Raw genomic sequence first — 20,296 nt, 5'->3', positions numbered from 1 at the left:
TTCTAGGTTCCTTTGAAATGCCCCTTTATTTAGAGCTTATGAGGGGGAAGAAGGGATAAATCAATTGATGGTGGAGCTGCTGTGACAGCTCATGCAAACACAGGTAGTGTGTGCAGATAGTTCAGATGGTGTCCTTCTTCATGCTAGAGGAATTTGGGTATTGAATCTGCTAACTTGCACTAGTTTCACAAAGGGAAAATAATGCCCAAAACAGAGGCCCAAAAGCTGTTTCAGGACAAGTTTAAGATGCTGTCAAATGCTTACTTCATAAATTTCCCTAGGTTTCCTTGTTGAGGGAAGGATGCATTGGGATGAGTGAACTCATTGTGCACACATACCTCCTAAGTGATGATCTAAGACACAGTCCCCCTTCTAAAGATTTGGGAGTGCATGAACCCTGCCACCAGGCCTAGGGGCTGCTCAGTGAATCTTGAGGTGGAAAAGTGGCAAACACATCAGTGCTCAGCACGGGGTGTGGTGCAGTGACCTTATCCACTCCCACATGGGCTTGTTGAAGGACAGTACTTGCTGCCTTACATGTAGCACTGTGGTGACACTGGGAGAATTTCCAGGGCAGGAGTGCCTGTCATGAGGTGACACTGCACTGTGTGGATCTTCCAAGCTGGCCTGTATGCCACTACAAGCCAGTGCAGTGCAGACATGTCCTGATTGAGCTCTGCTTCACAGAAGGAGAAATTTAAATCAGCCCCCAGCTGCAGCCACCTCAGGGCCCACTGTGCAGGCCCAGCCCTGCTGCACAGGCCATCTGACTGCTCCCTGCTGCCAGGAACGTCACCGCTCCACGTCAGTGTGATGGAAGCTGAGCATTTCATGAGGTACAGGATGCACAAATGTTTAGTTGCCAAAATGTGACTCTTGGCTGACTTTCCAAGTAAGCATAAGATTACTCCTGATTTTATTCACATGAAACACAGCTCGGGTAAAGCAAGGCCGCCATTTTAAACAAAGCTCTGCTACCACACTGAAGCCAGCCACCACTCCAGGAGTAAAATACTGCTCGACCAACGCTGCCATTTTATGAGGGCTTTCTTTTCTCCCTCTTCACCAAACCTATGTATCCAAAAGTTCCCTTTCCCCTCCTTCTCCCCTGCCCCCTCCAATAGTCCCTCACCCATAGCAGTTGCAATTCAAACCAGATGGTTTTCTTTTCTTTCTAGGAGGCTGTCAGAGAAATTACACTTGTCTCAGTCACCAAAGCTGTGTCACTCTGAAAGCAAGTGGTTGAGATGAAAATTGTATTTCTTGCAACGTGCAGCATCTGGTGCACAGCTGTTGTGCTGAATGAAATACCAAGTTAACAGCAGTGTGGAACAGTTGAAGTTCTCCCCAAAGTAGTATTGCTGAGTTTCTAAATATGCCTCTTAAATTATACTCTGGTGAAAAATCAGTCAACCTCGATCTTTGCCTCTGTCTCCCTTTCCCTTGTGCCCCATTTCTGCTTCTCCATATTTAGCACAATAAAGTAACAACGAATAGCGTGGCCTTTCACAAAAGCCAATCCCCACCTGCTTATTTACTACAGCAGCTTCACAGTATGGATTGTGCTGCTGGGTATTTTTGTTTAAATGTCTGCTGACTGAAGAGGCCTGGCATAGCGTGGAGGTTGTGTTTGACAAAGCGTCTGTAGTGAAAGGACCTGCCTGCATCACCTCCCACACTCACCGAACACCTGCACGCTGACAAATGAATCCCAAGAGCTCCCTTTGAAAAAGAAACAAGCCCCTGTACCTCTGTGTGGCTGAATGGCAATTAGTCCCCCTTCCTTGCATGCTTCCCTCCCTAAATAAAGTTGTTAATGCCGTTGTCTTGGCTAAGACTCCCCACTCTGTGCCTCAAAACTGCCCTGAGCTGACACCACAGCCAAGCCTGCCCTGCAAAGACAGAGCCTAGATCTTTTAGGCTCCTTTGAAAAGGCTGTCTGCAATCAGGTCAGCCTACTCTGCCTCACATGCAAAGACATTTTTCTCATTGCCAAACAGTCTAGGAGTAAAAGAGAGGTTTGCGTGAGCAGAGGCAGCTCCTCAGGAAGGCTGTGAGGAGAGGAGGGAGTCTCACAAGTGACAGATGGAGAAGAAAAGCAGAGGGGGAGCTGCAGTCATGAATCACTGTAAGGGTATTTCACCAGCTGGCTGCAAAGATAACCAGACTGCTCGAAACAGGGGAAAATCTGAGAAGGAAATGAGAGTAATGGTGCACTGCTGTTGCAGCTCAGTGCCAGTGACAAGTTAAGGGATCTACATCCTGGGAGTTGTGTTTAACTGCTTTAGTCAGAGATGCTAAGAGCAAGTTCCAACCCCTACAGATCTGCCCTAGTGCTCCTGGGGTTTTGCTGGGGACCACATCTCAGGAAAGATGACTGAAATAGAGAAATAAAATTCAAGAAATGTGTTTCTGGTGATGAGAATGAGTGAGGGATGAAATGAATAGGGAAAACCAGGATGTGGGTGGGGGTTAAGCATCACTTGAAAGGGGATGCCGGGACAGAAAAATATTTCCCTTTACTGAAATAACTTCAGCTCTTCTTCTCAAGGTTATTGTGGGTCAGTCTCTTCTAGCTAAACATGCTGGTGATTTTCCTTCCTTATGAAACTCCCTTTGTATCCTCTTTTAGCAGTTGCCTTCTGAGAACAGCAGCAATAAGGTTTGCTTTTGCTGCAATCTTCGTTTTGCCCTACTCAGCAAATCTGAACAGGAAGGGACTCAGGCATCATCAAAGATGAAAGACTCCACAGTGAACAGCTCATATTTATACTAATCAGGTGAGTTCCTAAATGCAAGAATCAGAGACAGATCATGAGACAGGGCATAGTTCCTTTATTTCAGGTTTTAAATCTCCTCTGCCACATTTACAAAAGTGCTAATGAAAGGCTGAGGCCAATGCACTTAGAAACAGGCATGACCATGATCCATTAAATATGGATAGGTTTGCCTTGTAATATGTCAGACTGAGGTTCAGTTCCTGAACCACCAAGTGTTTTACCCTTAAATGTTTGACTAGAAAAGAATTTGGTGTTCTTTTCATGCTTTTATGCTAGCATATTCACCACACATACTCACTTTGTAGCTTTCCTGGCAGGGTGCAAACAGGGGCAAATCTGTTGCCCACAATACAGCCCACCCAGCAAGACCAAATGCTGGTCAGACAGAGCAGGAGACTGAGATGGAGGCAATTCCTCCCTCCTGCCCATGGACATCGTGGTGCAGCCACACAGTCACTGTGCAGAGTGGCTTCAGAGACCTCCCTTGTGGTATCCCACAGATGCTGGTAGAGAAACAAGGAGCAGCTATGCACATCTTCCCCTGGGACCTTGGTTTCCCTCCTGTACACTATGTTCCTCATAGCATAGTGCTCTAGCTTGCAAGACTGCCCTGTCTCTGTGTCTATGGCAGCCCTTCAAGGTGGAACTGTGCCAAGTCCAGTGAAAAGGGAGCTTCTGTGGTTTTGGAAGAAGGATAACAAATCAAATCACAGTTGCATATCTACTATAATATCCACATTAGTATTACCCTGCTCCTTAGACTGCCTGTGTGATCCCTGAACTGTGCAGCAATATTTTTTAGAATGACTCTTAGACAATTCCAGAAGGCTGAAGAATTTGACATGTAACTTTGTCTTATTTTAGTTCCTGAAGAAAGGTAAAAAACTTTAAACATGGCAACATGTATTGTAGATATCCCAACAGCAACTTTTCTGATTTCTAGCACATACCAGTGTTGCACACTGGGAATTTTGGGTCAACTTTAGTCAAAGCAGAAAGGGAGAGTTTGGTTTCAGAAGACACTCTGAATATGAACAAGCACAGCAGCTTTTCATGGAGCTGTTCTGATAGTCAGTTCCAATCATTTTTATTTTGTTACTACACTTTATACCGCAAACATCCCTTGATTTCTCATATGGATGATCTCTTGCAAAATCACCAAGCATGATGTGCAGCAGCTGGTGACTTTGGGAAAACAGGAAACTTTCCATCCCACTATGATGCCTCTTACGGAAATTACCAATTAGCAAATGTGACACTTAACTGGCCCTTACTAGGTTTGAGAATTGACATTCCATGAAAGTAAATGGGAAGCAGTTATCACTTCTTCAGTTTAATATTTCAAATTGACTTATGTTTCCAATTATTTTGGATGAGATCAACCAGACTGAGTTAATCCATGGCTACCCAAGATGTCATAGGGAAACCAGACTTTAATAGAAGTGACCTACCTAACAGCAAACTTATCCTTACACCAACTGAGGATCAGTTTACTCGTGCGCTCAGTGCTTCGTGTTCAAGCCTGCTCATGCACATGTGCATCTCACACTACTGAAGGACTGTTAATTTACAGCATCCAGATACACCAGAAAAGCTTATGATAGGTAAAAAGAATCGCCCTCTCTCCAGACAACCATGAGAGCATGTCTGTCTCAACATACTCTTAGAGAGAAGAAAACAGATGGCACTTACCTCCGACAGCGTTACAGCGAGATGTCATTTCCCAGAGGACCAAAGCCATGGAGTACACATCTGTTTGTTTGAAGGACTCCATGTTCTCCAGGTTCATTCTGGACTCCAAAACCTCAGGGGCCATATATCTTGCTGTGCCAACCTACAGGAGAAGAGATTGGGGGAGAGCTCATGAGCTGAAATTGCAATTCATGTTTTGGATTCCACTGTGATTTAACTCCAGCTTTCACAGAAACAGTGCCATTTGACATGTATCCAAAAATTCAGGCTATACTTGGCGCAGGCCATATTTTCTGCTGCCAGGGGAATCTGGCATTGTCCTGACTACCAACTTACTTGCACCTCTCCTGGTGAGGAAAAAAAATGGCCTTTTTTAGTTCCTTAAGCAAATCATTTTGACACTGATAAATTTTCTCACTCTTTGGCCATTCACAGATAAACTCCAACCTTTGGGCCTGAAGCAATTGCTGCAGAGCAAGTGTCTTTCAGATGAGCAAGAAACACATTGGATTATATTGCACAGCATATTACAGTGTTAGCTGTTTCTTTTCATGGCAGGCTTAAAAGGAGAGTAAATGCAGGCCTGGGAGAAGAAAGCAAACACACAAATACTGAATGCAGAACCACACATTTGAATCGAAACCAAAAATCTGCCCCTTTGAAAAAAACATTCTCATAAACTTTATTCATACTGAGCAATTTTCAGCAATGACTTTAGCAGCTTTGCTGAGATCTGGATTATGATTTTGCATTACAGAAAGTAGAGTTTAAAAGTCTGTTTTTATCACAAGAAAAGATTTAAGGAAGAATTCTTGGATCACTCAACAGTTGCTCTCAAATGACAAACTCTTCACAGGGTATAAATAAAGTATCCCCCTTGAAAAACTGCAAACAGAAGTCTTTCATCAGGCAAAGACAGCTTCAAGTTGAAGACTGGTTAATGGCAGAGATGAACAAACATAAGTGGGTGATGCAGTAGGACATATGATTTAAACGAGCTGTTTACACCACAGCAATCACTCCAGAGCCCAGAGGCAAGCAGGGCTGCAAAAGATCATTTCAGTTACTGGGTCTGCACTTGCAGACAGCCACATAGTAAATGTACAGTCTTGACAGAGCCCTATGATACTCTTTTTACAAGCTTCTGTAAACATGTCTTATCACCTCAGGCTCAGGGCAAATGGGAAGATGTTCCACAAAAGTGGAAAGTATCATATGAAGAAGGAAAGATCAAGAACATGGCTTTGTCATAGGACCTTGCAACAGCAAACAATCTCTGTGTCAAAAATACTTGAATAGTTGTAAGATCAAAGTCTTTATAAAGAGAGGACAGAAAAAAAATTCAGTGTGAGCAGTCCCAAATTTAAGTTCCCTGCTACATTGACACTGATGAATTTAAGGCCAAGCATGTGAATAGCAGCTATACACTGAAGAAGAACTTGGGACAGTCATGTCTCAGCACCACCAAGGTGAGCACCGACTCCCTTCCCTACATAAAATGTACATATGGAAACACTGGAGCAGAGGTTGCTGCTACCCACCATTAACTGTCTAGCACAGGATTTCTTCTCCAAGCACACCCCATCCAAAACTTGAAAAGGTTACCTGTGCACATGGGCAAACATCCGCAAACCTTGCAGATTTTAACAAGATTAATGATGCCTAAACACAGGTCCCTCACATTGCCACAAAGTTCTGTCCTGGTCTGGCATTTAACATGCTCTTTGCAGCAATAAAAAGGATTCTGCACTTTTGCAGGACAGTGGAGGATGAAGGCCTACAACTAAAATGCACAAAAGAAAGCGCAGACAAAAATTGACTTGAAGAATGCTATCAAGCCAATCTTAAATCCATCCTGCTTAGAATTTATCATATATTCCATTCTGCATATGTCCCTTTATCTGCATCTAGATTATTAGGTCTTTTGGCCAAAACCACTTTTTCTGTATCTTGAAAACAAGTGACTCCTGAGCCTCAAAGGCGTATTTAGGTATCTGAACTCTGGAAATTCCAAGCTGATTGTCCCTCTAGAGTCTGGATATGCTTCTTCTTTGCAAATACCAGTCTGCTTTCAGTTCTTGATTTTCCAAAACTTCTAGAGAGGGACCATCTCACTTCATTTTTGTGATGTTTGAATCTTTTTTTACTGGAGATCTTACATTTCTTTCAACCTTTTGAGAGATGTTTCATGCCCTGAGCTGCATCAGTCAGAGAGGCAGTATGTATTTCTCTTTAGCTCTTATGGGAAACCATCTATTACAAGGGTGCTGATGCTGCTGAGGTACAGAACTGCTGTCCTTGCAGTCACCTACCACTTCTCTGAACACAGTGGGAAGAAGGTCCAGATTTATATGGTCACATAAAGTAATGTCTGCAAATATTAACCATCATGGATGACCAAACTCAAAAGAGTGCAAAGGTTCTATAGGGTAGAAAGGTGGTTTCCAGCCTGGTATTGCAGTCAATAATGGCTGTATCTGCATGATATGGAAGGTATTTGGATAGATTGGAAAGAAGATGGCTTTGTAATCCCAACAATTTGCCTTCAATATTGGTGTCTAAGGATGACCAGTAAAACAGTTAAATACTTGCACTCTTATTTATTTCATCGAAAGCTCAAGTTTTTATTGAATTAAAAATTGGGTCAGCTCCATTATAACAGCTATAAAATTGAATCTCCTAGTGGCAAGGGTTTGAGTCAAAGGGGAAATTCTAGAAATTATGCAGAAAGCAAATCTTGGTGCAAGACTTCTTTAATAAAAGCTAGAGCATTGAAGCTGACATGTTGGGGAATTAAAGTGGGTTGCTCACGTGTGCCCAAAAAGAACAAGGCAGAATTGGGAACCAAATCAATTGACTCATACCCCTTGTCAAAGAGAAGAACAACAGCTGGGTCACCCCTAAACAGATTCACTGAAGCTAAACAAAATAAAACAGTCAGCTTCAACATCAGTGCCCAAGGACACCAACTCCAAAACCATAACCTGATCTGGGCAGCCCTGTACTTTGTCATCAGTGCTGGTGTGGACTGTGGAAGTGACAGTATCCTCCTACTTCCAAGTGACTCTGAGCAATGAAATCAGCTTGCAATAAGGGTCTGCTTTAAGCAAAGTGTCTGTGAGTAATGACTTTCAGAGTCCTCATCTTGCTTCAAATGGGACCAGTCTTATGACTGACAATCTGGTATGAATGACTTCATTGAACTCTAAAAAGATCTGGCATGCTGGAGAGAAATTATATGTAACAGAGTAATGTTTGTAGCATTTTAAATATGACTCCACTAATTAACATTCACTCCTGGCTCTGGTTAATAGATCTTCTAAAAATGAGATCAGGACAGTTGCTTTTCAATAAGGAGACTTCCAAAGGCATATCCACATTTGATAAAGCACAGTAAAACTCCTGTGAACTCAACAGCATGTCACAGACTGAAGATTTGTCCCTGAAAATATTCTAAGCTAAAATATTAGTTCCATGTGACGTAAAAGTCAGTTTAAATTGACAAGATTTGAGTGACCCATGTATAAAAAGATAAATATAAAACCACACAAATATATGTATAATTAAACTATTAGGAATTAAGTTAACAAATTATCTGAATTTATACTATGGGAGTTTTCATTAAAAGAGACAATATGTAGATATAGGTAATCTTCAACGCCTTCATAAACATCCCTGTCAAGTAGATGAGTATTATCCATAGTCCTCAGTTGAAAAATCACAACAGGGCAATTATTTTTATTTGACATCCTTGTATTTGCCTACATGTGGAGAATGTACCATTCATTAAAGAGGTCTTTTTTGAATTTTAAAATTGTATCAGTAATTACGTGCTTACAGTTTTGAGGATGCAAGACTGACTTCATGTACACTGGAGCAGACCAGGATTGGGCCAAGTCACACAGAAGTGTAATGCCATCAGGCATGAAAACTGGACCAAAACCTCACAACATGAAGCAGATCCTTATTGTATTTGTGTGTGTGCATTGCAGCAGCACCATGAACAGTTGCTAACAAGCTCATACATTTTTGGTATAAGTGAAAGGATGGTTGCATCACACACACATGCAGATCTCCAACCATAACAAAACCTACATTGCACTCCTCTCGTTGTTGCTTTAATGTTTAGAGCTGCTTTGTTTATAAACACATTCACCTTAATTTTAAATTATTTTAAGTCAAAGCTGCCACAGAAGCTTACAGTTTTTCCATCTTTTCAGCCCAGGAACTGACAAACTGGTACATTACCTGCTTCCCTTTCAATCTTCTAACTTACCTGCCCACTGTTAGCCAAGTCATCCACAGACAGGGAAGGGTCCAGCCTCAGGGATAACCCAAAGTCACAGAGACAGCAGGTTAAATCATTTTTCACCAGGATGTTGGAACTCTTTAGGTCCCTGTGTACAATAGGTGTTTTGGGACGACCACAGGGTGTGTGATCACTGTGCAGATGGGCAATCCCTCGGGCCAAGGACCCGCCAAGTTTCCAGAGGTCCTCCCAGCTGATAATGTGCCGTGTGAGATACTCCTGCAAGTTTCCTTTAGCATGGAAGGCAGTGATCAACCAATACTGTTTGCCAAGGTCTGTCTTACGTTCCTCTGCTGTCAAGAACTGAAGTATGTTCTCATGCTTGAGGTTTACATCTGAAAATATGTCTTTCTCAGTTTTCCAGGAAGCATATTCTTCATAGGAGAAAATCTTGACTGCCACAGTTTCATACTGTTCTGATGTGTTTTGCTTCAATTTGGCTTTATACACTTCAGCAAACCTTCCTTTGCCAACAACAACGTCCAACTCAATGGGCAGCAGCTCAGTGTTGTGGTTGATGTTGTTGGCACACGTGGAGCTAATGTCTGAGCGGTCATCGTCTAACATAATGGCACAGCCATCACTGCAGTCCTTATGCTTCTTGGGCTTAACATTCTTCTCCCATGCCTTGCTGAGCTTCCTCTTCTTGTGAGTGCGGTAGGCATAAAAGATAACAATCACAGCAACAGAAATCACCAGTAACGGGACAAGACTTATGATTGTGACTTTGGAAATTTCATCTTTCTCCTCTGGCTTATGGGGGTCATCTATAAAGAACAGAAGGAGGGCATGCATGAAGTTATATCATAGTTTGATATGTACAGATGGCAGTCAATAATTATAATTTTTATCCAGAATGCAATACATTATCTTCTCCCCTAATAGCAAATAAAAATTGTCACTGCTTTTTTGCTTCAAAATGTTGTTTTGTATGTAGGCCTCTGCTTACCACGACTTCCCTGTCTGCTTACTTTATAAAAAGCCAAAATTGAACAAGTAAGAACCTAATGTAATTTATTCGCTTTGTTCTTCTCTCAGGCTTTTAATACATAATGGATTAAATCTTCACTTTCCTGAATACAATAGCCAAGGTCTCCTGTACTTAATCTGTCAATGTATTCTTGACAGAACTGCTCCTTTAACCACTAATTACTAGAACATATTCATTTTTTATAAGTAAACAGACAATGAAGCCTGTGAACTCCCACTTGCCCAGTTATTACTCCAGATCCAGTACATTTTACTACGATCCCTGCAAAGCCATCTTCAGGAGGTCTGTTCACACATTATACAAAAATATTTAGGCACAAATGTGTATGCTTCCATATAGACCCAAAAAACAGAACTCATTCTCATGCTTTGATGTATGTGAGTGTTGCTAGAACTAATTTAAACACCTGCATGTTAACAGGCTCAGAACAGTCACCACCACCACCCTCCAGGTACTTCTATATGGATTTTTGTATTGGAAAACTTCTTCTGTGGGTTCCTTGCTGGTTGTACACTGGTTTTCTGCTGTAAAGAAGATGTTCACTCCAAACTCCATACCTGGTGCACTGCACACACCATCATATTCTTAGGTGGAACATACAGGGAATAGAAGAACAACAGGGACCTATTCTAGAATAGGGATGTGTTCTGGGAAGAGTACAGACTATTATCCTACAGGTAAGAGCTGCCCTGTCACCTCTAAAAACTACCTTCTAGTTAGTTCAGAATTTCTTAGGGAAGACAACCAGTTTAAAAGGGAACAGTTTTGTTCCAAGAAGAGATTAAAGGAGGGCCAGAGTTTATATCTGAAACTGATTTGATCGAACAAATGGAAATTTACTCTCAGTCTCTTTCTTCCTTCGAGTCACATAAAATGTACTGTATCATTTTTGCATGAGGGAGGGAATTGTTAGGAAGAAGCCCTGGGAGCCTAACCTGAATGGGCTGAAACAAATGAAGCTGCAGCTACAGTTAAGCAAGTGGCTTGTGGGGGCAGCATGATGCTCTGGCGGATGCTCACAGTCATGTCATTGACTCAGGCTCTGTGCACCAGGCCAAATAAGTCAATATGAAAAGGAAAAGTTTAATAAGGTCTGAAGGGAAGCTGTCACTATCTACATTAGCCACAAGTCTCTGTTTCCCCTACTCTGTGCCTTTCAAAACAAAGGTGAGCAATGCTAAAATGGACAAGGGTAAAAAGTCTACAATTAGAACAAGCAGTACCTCTGACCCTCCAATTTCACTTGTAATCACTATTCCAATGTAAACTCAGCTGGCAATTAGCAGGAGCCACCAGCTGTTCAAAGGCAGGTGATAGGACATCTGAAAAGTATATTCTTTTTATTTGGAAAAAGGCTTGCATCCTGAAACAGGATGTGCTTCCTCTCTTTAAAAGGTTCATCAACCAGATGCAAGCGAGTAATTAAATCCTAGCCTCTCAGAGGGTTTCAAGGAAGAAGTGCCTTTATAGCCTGTCATTCCCAGCCTAGCACAGGTCAATGACATGCACTAGCAGTACCTACAAAAATATATATCCTTCATTTATGCAAAAGAACTTGAGGTAATCCCTCCTTCCAGACCTATGCATACCACAAATCCTTGTTCTCCAGTAGTTTCTCTTGACAACAACATGTTAGTAAATTTTAAAATTATTACATTTTAAATAAAAACAATACCTAAAAATTAATTACAGAATAAAGCCAACTCTTCTGCTTTTAAACATATTGAAGAGGAGAAAAAACCTGCTGTGTTTGTATGGCTTTTATGGGAGGAATATATTTAGAAAGTCAAATGTCACTGTCAGTAAATAGATTTGCATGGCTTATTCCCTTGTGCATTCTTTGCTTCTAGAAAATCTGCTTTATTAAGAACTTGGGAAACACCCTGGTGGAGGAGAACTGACTGCATTGTGGGATGGCTGTTTTGGAGTTTTGACTGCTAGCAGGTCACAACTACGTGACACAACTATGACCTGTAACAATCAGAGAAAGTAATTTTGTTGAATATTTGGGGTTCGGTTTTGCTGGTTTTGTTTTTTTGGTGCTTTTTCTTGACCACAGAAAAGCATGCTTAAGTCTGGACTCTGCCCTTGGAAATGAGTAACATGTCATCCGTATCATAGGGTATACTCTTTCACAATGATGAAAATGTTTCTTTAGGGCATTTTAAGTAATTTTTCTTTGCCACAGAGCTGCAGCATGTAGACAAGATATCTGAAATACAAATATCTTTCAAAATGAGTGACAAAAGCCCTAAGATGTATTAGTTGTCTTTCAAGCAGTCAGAGGCAGCTGGGTGCATGTTCAGCTCTAACTGAGGAGAAACACACCCTGTTCCTTTACTGTTATGGACTGTGTGAGGATCTCCAATCATTCCTACAATGTCCTAGAGCAGGCTGTATTATTTTGCTCTACAGCTGAGAACTCTCCAGCAGAGTTCTCAGCTCCTTCAGCTCTTCCTCTTTTTGCACAAGAGAAAGCTCTGCTTGCGGTGCAGGGGAATTTCTGGGTAGAAGAGAAAAAAACTGTCAATGTTGCAAATGTTACTTGAAAAAGAATGTAAAAAAAAGTTAATCAAAGCAGAAGCTGAGGAGTTTGGCCACTTCCCCCTGAGCACTGTATCATCCTGCAGCCCTGCTGCAAAGTGACACATCCGCTTTGGCATGCTCGCTTGGAGGAAGCAGAGAAGCAGGGGGTGAAAAGCGTACAGCTGCACAACCCCACCTAAAGCAGCAGGGACAAAGGCTTGCTAATTTTCAGTATTTAAGACACTAGGCAAATCCCACTCAATGTCTGGGAAGTGCAAGAATGCACACACATCAGGGAGAACTGAGTGTCAGGACTGACAAGGCTGAACTCTAATCTTAGGAGGGGACCAAGCTGCCTGACAGGAGAATTAAAGGGGCTAGCAAGAGCAAAGAGCTGGTGGCACTGAGGTGTGTCCCAAGCAAGTAATTTCTGGAACTGTCTTTGTTTTGCCTGATGATATGAGCAGAATCAAATCACCCATTCCAGCACAAACTTAGGACAGGGAACTTCTCTGCAAAATCTGTGTACAAAATCAAGACAGGATCAAAATTCAGAGCATAGCTGTATGTTTGCATAGTGGCTTGCCAACATTTTATGGCTTGACTACAGGAATCTAAGAATAAATATGTTCACTTATAAATAAATACCTATGACTGAAACCTCGTAATTTAAAAAATGGGAGTGCAGTTTCCTCTTTCTGAGCATTGGAATGAGCAAAATCTGGCTGTACAGGCAGGCAAGGAAATGGTTAAATGAAACAGCCTTTCATGTTTTGCAAACGTGCTCCTAAATAACTTTCCCCACCCACAACTATTATTTGGGTGGATCAGTCCTTTCTTAAGCTTCAAAAGAGCCTATTAATATAGCACAACAATGGAGAAGTTGAGCTAAAAGAAAGCTTCCTGTATGTGGTTTAAACTAAGCACAAACCATCTGCATAACCCTTAACACTGCCTAAGCCTTGAGGGAATAGGGCTCAGGTGCCAAGGAAAATGGAAACACTGTACAGCCCCTGTTCAGTCAGGGAGCTTCAAAGCCCTAGAGCTTGCAAATTCTTTAGGTTGGTTTTCATGCCTTTGATACAACTTTAGTGTCAGTGAACTTTGGAAGGAATAAGTAAAACAATGGCAGTGAAATGAGGACACACTTGAATGGCAGGGCAGCAGAATGCCCAGCCAGTACTGACAGAACTACTTCCTTGCTGTCTGCTGCTCCTGTGAGCTCTAAAGCTGCTGCCTATTTAACTGCTAGTCAAAGCCACAGAGCAGAGAAAAAATATATTTGATGTTAGCAGAACTCAAGTTAAATATATCGACACCAATGCATTGCAAGCTTGTGCAGTGTCTTAAAAATTCCCAGAAACACAAAGTCACAAAACATGGTCTCAGACACAGAACTGAGATCAAGTTATTTTACAAGATCCCAAGACACAAAGCAGCCCTTTGAGCTGACTGGAGGAAAACTCCATTTTGTAGAAATTCTGAGGTTTCAAAGTTTGATTTGAATTCCACACTGGAATGAAAACCAACACTTTTTGAATGCTTTTGCCTGAACAGAATTTCTGTTCAAATGTTGCAGTTTGGCAAGAGAAGTATGTGAAGTGCTGAATCCCCAGCAATGAGTGGACTGGTATGGGTGGGGTACAGCAGCTTTCAGTTCAAGACCTGCTCTGAATCAAGGGAGAGCTTTTTACAAAATGGGAGTTTGAAACTTGCACGTGTAGTGATTTCTGAGCAAGGCACTAGGCAACAAAATATGGAAAAGCCTGCCCACCTCTTTAGTACTGTCTGGATGAAAACTAGCTCCATAAAATGCTTCACTTTCAGTGAAATGAAATTTACTCTGAACAGCTGTTTGGAGTAATTTAGTTTACCTCTACTGAAGAGCTCTAAAGTGGAAATGAAATTCTGTAGCTCAGTGTTTCATGTACATTCGTGATGGCCTTTTGGCCAAAAATTTTGGCCTTTTTAGAATTAAAATGGCTTGGAAATCTTCAGCAAAACATTTTTTGGTGGGAAATATTGATTTTCAAAACAAAAACTCTGCTTCTGACACTTCTATACTTTCCCCGAAACCCCTGTCTTGAGGACAAAAGTGGCCTGAAAGTGGATCCAACTTTTAAAAATTTCTGCTAGTTTTACAGGCATTGTTTTGGGGAGTTTTTACAGGCATTGTTTTGGGGAGTTTGAAGACAGAGGGTGGGGAGCTTTTTCACTCAGGGTGGAGGGTGTTTCCTTAGGAAAATGGTTGATCCTAACACAAAATACTTGCTAATAATCAAATTCAAATGCCACACTCCAACAAATTAACCTGCATTTTTTTTTATCATGATAGCTTCTTGGAAATATTTTAAATTTTCATACTTGCTGGAGATGATTTTTTTTTTCAATTTAATAGTTTTGCTGTGCAGGAAATCAGTTTCACCCCTCCTTCAGCTCTATGCTGAGCCAACTCATGGCAGAAGAGAGAGATTACTAAAAACAGAGTGGGCTCTATCTTACCATCCAGTGGAAAATAAACCCTGGCATTTCTTGCAGACTTTCCTGAAGGTAGAATTCCTTCAACAAGTTCCTGTATTTGACAGGATCTTTTTTTGGACTAGGTAATCCAAGTCTGTCAAAGGCCAGTAAGTTGTGCTTGAGCTGTATGTCTTCATCTTTTAGTCTGAAAAGGATATTACCAGGGTATCCAAAAGAGGATCTCTCTCCTGGAGAGGCACTACCTCCGGTAGTTGGCAGGTCTGCCTGGCCTGCTGTAGAATCATGGAATTGTTTAGGTTGGAAAAGACCTCTAAGATCATCCAGTCCAACTGTAAACCCAGTACTGCCAAGTCTACCACTAAACCATGTCTCTAAGTGCCACATCTACAGATCTTTTAAATACCTCCAGGGATGCTCATTCAACCACTTCCCTCGAGAACCTGTTCCAGTTCTTAACAACACTTTTGGTGAAGAAATTTCCCCAGCTATCCAATCTAAACATCCTTTGTACAACTTGAGGCCATTTCCTCTTTTTCCATTGCTTCTTATTTGGGGGAAGATGTTGACTCCCATCTTGCTACAACCTCCTTTCAAATGGTAGTTGAAAGCCAAAAAAGGTTTCCCCTTAACCTCCTGTTCTCTTGGCTAGACAACCTCAACTCCCTCAGACGCTCTTCACAGGACTTGTGCTTGAGATCCTTTCCCAGCTTTGCTGCCCTTCTCTGGACATGCTCCAGCACCTCAATGTCCTTCTTGTAGTGAGGGGCCCACAGGATTTGATGTGCCCTCAGCAGTGCTGAGCTCAGGGGGATAATCACTGCACTGGTTGTGCTGGCTCCACTCTTTCTGAAACAGGCCAGGATGCCACGGGCCCTCTTGGCCACCAGCTCTCACTGCTGGCTCGTGCTCAGCCACTGCTGACCAGCACCCCCAGGTCCTTTCCCTCCAGGCAGCTCTGCTGCCACTCCTCCTTCAGCCTGCAGCATCGCATGGAGTTGCTGTGACCCAAGCACAGGTTCCAGCACTTTGTGCCCTAAGGGTTTACTTAAAGGTATGGGAACTCATTCATCTGCTCTTTTGGGTATTTACTGCCTAAATGTTGTGCTGCAGTCAACAAATGGTTGGCAAACCAGGCCTAGCTCTCTTAATGCATGTCACTGCCCACTGCCACCACTTATCTCTTTTCCTGAAAGGTAGTAAGTATGAGCTACTTTAAAGACCAATGGCACACCCACTGCTGCCCTCCCCTGCAGACCTGCAGTTTTGGCCTTGGCACACAACCACCTAGGGGGATCAGGACTCATGACTTCTCTTTAACACCCAGGGAAAATCCCCAGTTACATGACCCAGTTACATGTGTTACATGTTGGAAGAGTTATGCATATGCATCTGTCACCTGATGGGAATGGCTGCATCTTAGTCACAAGGGTGGGAGGGAGGCAACTTCATTGCCTCTGGGTGGCTTACTTCAGCAAAAAGGCTGGGCAGCAATGACCTAATGGATATCTCATCTATTGTAAGCAGGATTTCATTTTTCAGCTGATTGCCAAGTATGCTATTCAGCACCCAGGAGGTCTAAGAAACTCTTAAGTTCTAAGACAGAACACATAGTTTGTTGCTGCTTTTATTCCCCCACTGCTGGCTAGAAAGTATTTCCTTGGTTTGCTGGCACAGCACCCATTTGATTAAAATCTTCCACCCCACTAAAGCATTCCCTTCTTATCTCTTCCCTTCTAATAGGTCCCTTCACTGTGTGTACATGGCATCTCACACACTTCGACATTTTAGCTGAGCTTTCCTACTCAGCAATATGAAAGCCAACATATTTTAACTTTACATGACGTGACTGAGTTTCTGTGATACATGGCTCAGTTATAGAGCTTGGGTGTCTGCTGCTGTTTGCTGGTGGATTTCTGGAATAAATCAATCTCTCCAGTTTCAATATGTTTCAACAGATGCCACACATTAACGACTATTTTTATTCTGAGCCTGAGTTTCACCCCTCCAACCTTTCCCAAAATATTATGTTGCCAGTGTTAGTTACAGTTTGTTTCTGTCTGTAATTATTAAAGTCTCTTCCATGACAACCTGATAAAAGGTTGGCCACATTCCCATACTTATTAAGCTCTCAAGTGATGCAAATTATAACAAATATGCCAACCAGACTGGAAGAGCACTGCCTAGTTTGTTTTTACACAAATCTGTAACTGAGCACGGTTATTTTCCTGAGAAGCAAACAATATAAATAATACAGAGCAAACCAAAATTTTGGCTCCTTTAGCCTCTTTTCATTCTATTTCCTTTCTATCCCATTAAGTGAATCAGATGTTCAGCATTACACAGCCTCTCCTTTGGTTACACACAGCTGCAGGCACTGGGTGGGACTCCAGCGCCTGCAAATACCTAAGAGGAAACATAGAGAACAAAGCCAATATACAAGCAGTGAGAGGCTCTGTGCAATGTTATGTAATGTTACTGACCTCTTTTATGGGGCAGCTGGAATACAGTTACCTTCTGAACATGTTAGTTGGATAACAGAAAGAGAGATTAATGAAAGCCTTTGTTAAAATTCACTTGGAAGCAGTCCAGCTGTAATCATCTCCCTTCTGATGTTCCTTGAGCACCGGACAACTCATCACACAAGTATTTATGGACTGGTGACTGTATGCACACAGATCTTAAGTCTGAGATCCTCCTATGTTGTCAAGTAAAATCACTAACACTTTGACTCTAGTAAGGAGAGGAAGAGGAGAGAAAGAAAGGAAAAGACAGGATCAACATGTTAGAGACAAATGAGAGGTACAAAGTTAAGGACATTCTGAAACATTATCCATATTTCCTGCAGTCTGGGCACAGGACATCACACAGGCATGCTTGTGGTGATTCAGGCAGCAGGGCAGCACCAGCTCTCCCAGGTAACAACTGTACACAGTGAGCAATCACAACACTTGGAGCACTGCAAATCCACAGGCTGTAATTTGTTCAGGCAAATGACTCAGCCACAATTGATTAATCAAATAGGCATGTTTCTTACACTCTCAATTAGCCAACTCTGTAAAACCAGGATCAATATGAAGTCAAAAAAACTGGCTAAAAGTAGCACAACACCCTCCCTCCCTTGACACACTTCCCCAATTAGCTTCATTATTCTCATAAACTCTTTTTGACCTGTCAGTCATCTCTGTCACTGAGGTTTTGGTATTTCAAGGCAACTGTCTGGATGGTTCAGAGTTGCTGCTTAAGGTTTCTCCCATATCTGGGTGTGGTGGGAATGCCCAAAATAATGACTTCATCTTGCAGTAGGTGAGCACTAAACACAGTTACCAAAACAATCTCACAGACACCTCGGTTGCAAGCTTCATGGAGATATGCATAGCATGGCAAGAGACAGGTGAGGATAAAAAAATTACCACCATGTCAGTTATTAGGATGAAACAACTATAAACAAAACAGAACTGTGTTGAAATCCTGGTTCCAACTTTTGAGTTCTCTGCACCGTTGCTTGGATTTGAACGTGATGCCCAGGATAACAACTGCATATATATTGGTAACAGTATTTAAAGGATTTGTTTTCTTGTTTGCAGTCTCCACTGCTGATTTGCATATTAATAAATGACTGTGCCTAAATGAACTGCACAAGAGGAAGGAGTTCCATTGCACTGCAGGTAGGCAGGTCATGCACCAAGTAACATTCAGGAATTCCATCTTCTTGTCTACAATGAGTACCTGGTCATTTCTGCCCATGAAGAACAGGTTAAATGTGGGGCTGGAAAGGGCACTTGGTACTGCTTGGTCCGTTAGGTAAACCAGGCTTAACTTCAGTCAAAGAACTTGGGATTGTTAACAAAGCTCAGCTTTGTTCGGCAGCTGACATGCTCGCACTGGCTGATGGGTGGGAGGTGTGGTGAAGGGAAAGCAGAGGAACAAAGCTGCCCAATCATCACAGGAGAACTGGGACTGTGCAAACAACTACAGACAGACCTGATTCATCCCAGCAGATCAAAGCAGAAGAAGGTAAAGCAAGATTGACAAGATCTGCCAGACACAACCAGACATCAGGGTGCAAAAAGCCCTCATAGTCTAGTCCTGCTCTCATTTTTTCCACAACAGAAAGACCAGGCCTCTGTCTGCTACCTAGCCAGCTTCTAGCCACCCAAGGCCTTTTACCCCAATTCTGGCTAATCTTTTCCAGTGGTTTTGCTCCCTAGCTTTGCCTTCTGGTAACACTAACATTAGACTTTTGAATAAATAATAATTACAAAACACTGGCATTGAGATTTGCTGTGAGAAGCATTTTCCCATGGCAGGGGTGAAAGCTGCTTGCCAGTCACCCACAATTTTGTTTGGCAAAAAAAAGAGAGCAATTAAAAAATAAACACAGAGTAGTCAGATTTACAATGGTTACCTGTCTCCTGCATGTTATTTCTCCAAGAAGTACAGAACATTATTTGGAGTGATTTTGCACTCAGTATTTTCCACCAGCTGCCTGTGGCCTGGAGTGCCAGGGATCTGAATCAGGGTCAGCCCCCTGACACAGCAGAACTACAGGCATATTTAGGCACATTTTTGACCGTGTCTTGCTTATCCTGCAGACTGGCAATTTGAATGAAAATCCATTAAAAAAACAGGCATTTGATTTTCATGTATCTACTTAAAACATTTCTAAAGTCACTCTTGAGTGAGTCACAACACCTCCAATAACCAAAACCTTTAGATGCTTGTGTCTAAAAATGGAGTCAGGAGGCTTGCCCTTCACAGTCAAGACTCATGCAAGCCAGTAGTGCTATAAACCAATTCTTCCATAAGCAATAACAGCTCAGCTGTGAATCACTGGAATTCAGTGTCTAACCTTTGGTGGATATTAGAACTTGTTGCCTTAACCAGGGTTTTCTTTCTTACCTCAGAAACAGCAGAAACAAACTAAACCTGGTCTGTCTTAAGTGCATACAGGAAGAAGAGGTAAAATACTTGTTATTTATAACAATTGCTTGAAAGGAAATGCTGTGATCAACAGGTGAAAAATTGTAATCTTTTTATCTCTATTTGTGCTAATAAATTATTAAAATCAGTGTTTGATCAGGCTTTTTTAGAGTAGCTCTCATCTTGCTCTCCAAAACTAGAATGTGCAAAACCATTGCAAAAAAGTTCTTGTTCTGCTCTTTAAGAAATGTAGAGAAAAAAAATCCTGCAAGAACAATGTACAGAATAGATCTGGATGACAGTCATTCCAAAGGCAAAATTATTACAGGCCATTATCTAGTTGTCTGGAGGAGCCATGGACCAGCTGGCTGTGATGTTCTGCTCAAAGTTAAACACAGACAGGAAACCGCATGTCTGATACTGTAAAAATCGTTTGTCTTCCTGCCATGGCTAACCAGGCAAGCAACCCAAAGGGGCTGTTTTCATTTAAAAGAAACACTAATCCACAACAATAAAAAAGGAATGACAAAGCCTCAATTCTCCCCCCTCCTGACTGGAGTTAATGCCTGTGTTTATGAATGAACTGGAAATGTTACG

The 20,296-nt window shown here is 42.0% G+C and overlaps 1 protein-coding gene across 1 annotated transcript in view; it reads right to left on the bottom strand.

The window, feature by feature from the left end:
* The window catches only part of TGFBR2 (transforming growth factor beta receptor 2), a 58,634-nt gene that overhangs the window by 7,295 nt on the left and 31,043 nt on the right, over nucleotides 1-20,296 (bottom strand). Inside the window, exons 4-5 of the mRNA XM_058023737.1 lie at nucleotides 8,749-9,548; nucleotides 4,473-4,614 (exon numbers count right to left, since the gene is read on the bottom strand). Of these exons, the coding sequence (XP_057879720.1) occupies nucleotides 4,473-4,614; nucleotides 8,749-9,548 (942 nt within the window). The remainder of the gene's footprint in view (nucleotides 1-4,472; nucleotides 4,615-8,748; nucleotides 9,549-20,296) is intronic.

Source organism: Melospiza georgiana, chromosome 1, assembly GCF_028018845.1.
Source record: "Melospiza georgiana isolate bMelGeo1 chromosome 1, bMelGeo1.pri, whole genome shotgun sequence".
NCBI lineage: Eukaryota > Metazoa > Chordata > Aves > Passeriformes > Passerellidae > Melospiza > Melospiza georgiana.
The sequence above is the reverse complement of the archived record's forward strand: the minus strand, read 5'-3'. Positions and strand labels throughout refer to the sequence as shown.